The sequence below is a fragment of the Ursus maritimus genome, unplaced genomic scaffold (assembly GCF_017311325.1).
Source record: "Ursus maritimus isolate PB19 unplaced genomic scaffold, ASM1731132v1 scaffold_14, whole genome shotgun sequence".
Classification (NCBI taxonomy): Eukaryota; Metazoa; Chordata; class Mammalia; order Carnivora; family Ursidae; genus Ursus; species Ursus maritimus.
Window position 1 is genome coordinate 52,775,712 of NW_024423786.1, and position 3,395 is coordinate 52,779,106.

At 60.8% G+C, this 3,395-nt stretch overlaps 1 protein-coding gene across 3 annotated transcripts in view; it reads right to left on the reverse strand.

The window, feature by feature from the left end:
• TRIP10 (thyroid hormone receptor interactor 10) overlaps positions 1–2,193 on the reverse strand; it is a 10,493-nt gene extending 8,300 nt beyond the window's left edge. For all 3 annotated transcript variants that reach the window (XM_040629473.1, XM_040629472.1, XM_040629471.1), the window contains exons 1-3: positions 2,073–2,193; positions 794–909; positions 655–711 (exon numbers count right to left, since the gene is read on the reverse strand). In XM_040629473.1, the coding sequence (XP_040485407.1) occupies positions 655–711; positions 794–909; positions 2,073–2,096 (197 nt within the window). In that variant the 5' untranslated portion in view covers positions 2,097–2,193. The remainder of the gene's footprint in view (positions 1–654; positions 712–793; positions 910–2,072) is intronic.
• Between the last annotated feature and the right edge of the window lie 1,202 nt (positions 2,194–3,395).

Consider the following 3,395-nt stretch of genomic DNA (forward strand, 5'->3'; position numbering starts at 1 on the left):
TACCATCTTTTATGCATCACCCCAGTGGGTTCAGGGGCAACATCCTGTAATCAAACACCATGAATGTTTTTGCAGCGAGGGGTATTAATATTCACATAAAGTGGGATAAAAACCAAGGATGGGATGAACATTAAGTCAGGTCGGGTCAAAGGTTGCTGCCAAACAAGCTACCAAAACAATCTTTTGATTTCTAGAGCTTTTTGGATTCTGGAACTGGGGACGTGGAATGAAGCGAAATGCTCCCATGACACTTACTACGGGCTAGACAATGCTTCACCGCACTATCTCAGTTATGCTTCGCACGAGCCCTACAAGGCCATCACCATCATCCCGTTTCACAGGTGAGGAAAACAGGCATAAAACATAACTCAACTTCCCAGAGTCACTTGTTTGGTAACTGCTTGAGCCTCACTCACTTAATAGGAGAGGCAAATGGAAAACTCAAGTCAATTGCCCAGAGTCATGGGGCTGGAAGAGTGGATTTGGGATTCCAGCACAGGTGATCGGGATCATGCATCCATGCTCATCTCTCTAGGTGGGAACTGAAGCAAGAGGTGAGGGGCTTGCTTGGGTAGCCTAGCTGAGGGAGAGGAAGTGAGACCGACACCCCGGGGGCCCCCCAAATCTAGCCTGGCAATCCCTCTCCATCCTTACTTGGATTCTGGGTCATCTTTGGCAGGTCTCTTGGGCAGGTATTTTTTCACCAGGCTCCTAACGGAGAGACGCAGAAAGACTGAGCCCCCGGCCGGCCAACGCTTCCCGAAGCCCCAGGTGGTCCACCCGAGGGTCTCACCTCAGCTGTTTTGCGTAAGCCTGCTCCACCTCGGTCCGCTCTTTCACGAACTTCACATATCTGTCCAACAGGTCCAGCCCCCACTGCGTGTGCCGCTCGAGCACCTCAAACTGATCCTGGAAGCGGGTGGAGGATTCGGGATCACGACATCGGGACCCCACGGCCGAAGGACCAGGCGCGGGAGAAGCCTCAAGGCTCTGAGCTAGAAGGTGTGGCTTCCCGGCCCCGCCCCGGCGCGGTGCGGGGGGAGGCAGGAAACCGGCGGGAACCCCCTCCCCTTCCCGGGAAGGGCCAAGGAACAGGGGCGGGGCCCCAGCCGGACTACAGGGTCCCGGTCTCCAGACCGCCAAGAGGGGTGTGGAATGGGTCAGAGCCACTCCCCCCTGCCCCGGCTCCCCTAATCCCCCCTCCCAAGATTCCGGAAAATCCGGCCGGCCCGGCGTGAGTCAGGACCAGAGGGGCAGGGTTCGCCGCAGTTTGGGGGGCCCCAGAATGTCCAGGGGACAGGCACCATGTTCCCCGGGTCGCCATGCTTCCCGGGGTCCCCCCCATATGTGACTCAGTTTCCCCCACTGACTCCACTGCGCCTCCGAAAGAAATTCCAGAGTTGTGGGGGAAGGAATCTAGTTACCACGCTGCACCCAGAACCCCAGGGATGCCACCGCCCCCATAAAAAGGAGGGATCAGAGGTCCCGACTAGGACAAGGGGAAATTTCTGGGGCTTCCACAGCAGAGGTAGAGGCTGCCTAGGGCGGCCCCTCCCAGTGCCTGGGGCGGGATGGGGAGGGGCTCTGAGGCTCGGCCTCAGAGCCCCTCCCAGCTCCCAAGCCCCTAGGTGTTGATTGGAGGCGCCGAAAGGGCGGTCAGAACTTCTAGCCCACGTGGGGTTGAAAGTGGCCAGAGGGGTCCCCTCCCCCCGCCTGAGCCGGACAGGCGGGCGGCGGACTGAGGACCCAGGGCCGCAAGATAAGCCGCCCGCCCAGCCAGGGTGCTCAAAATAGGTGACCTCGCCCGGCGGCCCCGGCCTGGTCCCAGGACTTCTGCCTTCCTCACTCTGCACCCCGCGCTCAGTTTCCCTGGTCCGCTCCTGCAAGGTCGCCCTTCGCCCTGGGCGTCCTGAAACGCCCTGGGAAACTTCGAGAGAAGGCGAAAAGCGGGGACGCCAGGGGTCTCTGAAGGGGAAAGCGCCGAGCCCCCGCTAGGGTCTTGCAGAAGCAAAGGGGGAGGGGGTCTGGACTCCAGAAAGGGAGGAACTTGGAGCCGGGCCGATCGGACTCACCCACAGCTCGGTGCCCCAATCCATGCTGCTCCCGCCGAAGCCGCCGCCGCCGCCGCGCCCGGTCCCTGCCGCCCGCCGCCGGGAGACTCAGCCTGGAGCGGCGCGCCCGGCCCCGCCCGCCAGGCCCCGCCCACTCCAGGCGAGGACCCGCCCCCGCAGGCCCTGTCACGCCCCCATCTGCGCGGAGGCCCAGAACAGCGCCCAAAAGGTGGGACCCCCCAGGAGGCGGGGTCCAACGGACGCCCCGCCCCCTCTTAAAGGAAAGTTGCCACCAGCCGCCACTGGACCGACGCCTTAAAGGACCCCCACCCATTTTCCGAATCCCCTGGGCCCCTTTTCCCCTCCTATCCTCCCCAACCTACCCCGCCCGGGACTGTTCTTACTTTTCTCTTTTCCTTCAACCATTCCTTAAAGGGACAAGACATTAAAACCCCAACCCGCGAGGTCCTTACCCCACCCCGTCGCTGGGAGAACCTGAGGTCACCCCGCTCTTGCGGGCCGGCCCGGCTCCAGACATCTATGCTGGGCCCACTAATGGTCTGGTTCCCTCCGGCCACAGGGCGGATGGCAGGACTTCGATCCTGTCCAGAACGCGCCTCCGCCAAGGCCCGGTCCATTAGCACCCCCACCGCATCCTGCCTTCCCCCTCCTCCCGAAGTCTGCGCCGGGAAACTGAGGACAAGCTGTCCTTGGGGCACCGGGCCCAGGTCTTTCCTCGGCCCTCATCCAGTTCGCCCTTCCACCTGCCCATTTTCCAGTCGCATCCGTTTGGACCTAATCAGGTTTCACTGTCTGTACAGACCCTGGTTCTGACTCCACTTCTCCTTCCAGACACTCGGGCCCTGGGGCTCGGAAGTCTGTCACCTCCCTCATAAAATCTGTTCACACCTCATTAATCTCTTTAAGGCACTGAGATGAAACGGGAGAGAACCCTGCGGGTCCCACCCTCATCCTGTCCTGCCTTTGGTCCTCAGTGTCTATGTGACAGACGCCCCAGAGCCCCCAGGCTCAAGTTAGGCTGTAAGCGTCCAGGCTCCCAATACACATACCAGTCAGTACACAGACCAGTCAGTACACAAACCGGGGGAACCCAGGAGGACAGCCCCAGGAGCCCACATGGGACAGATGGCTCTGTGGGGACCTGGCCCCACCTGCTGGTGGCTTCTGAGCTAGAAAAAACTTCAAGTTGCAAAGTGGGCAGTGCTCCAGGGCTTGGGGGACCAGATGAGGCAGGGGCTCAGCATGGGTTCTGATCTCAGTGGCTTAGCCCGGTGTTAGAGTCTCAACACTGGCTTCAAACTCAAATTGGAATTGGGATTCGTT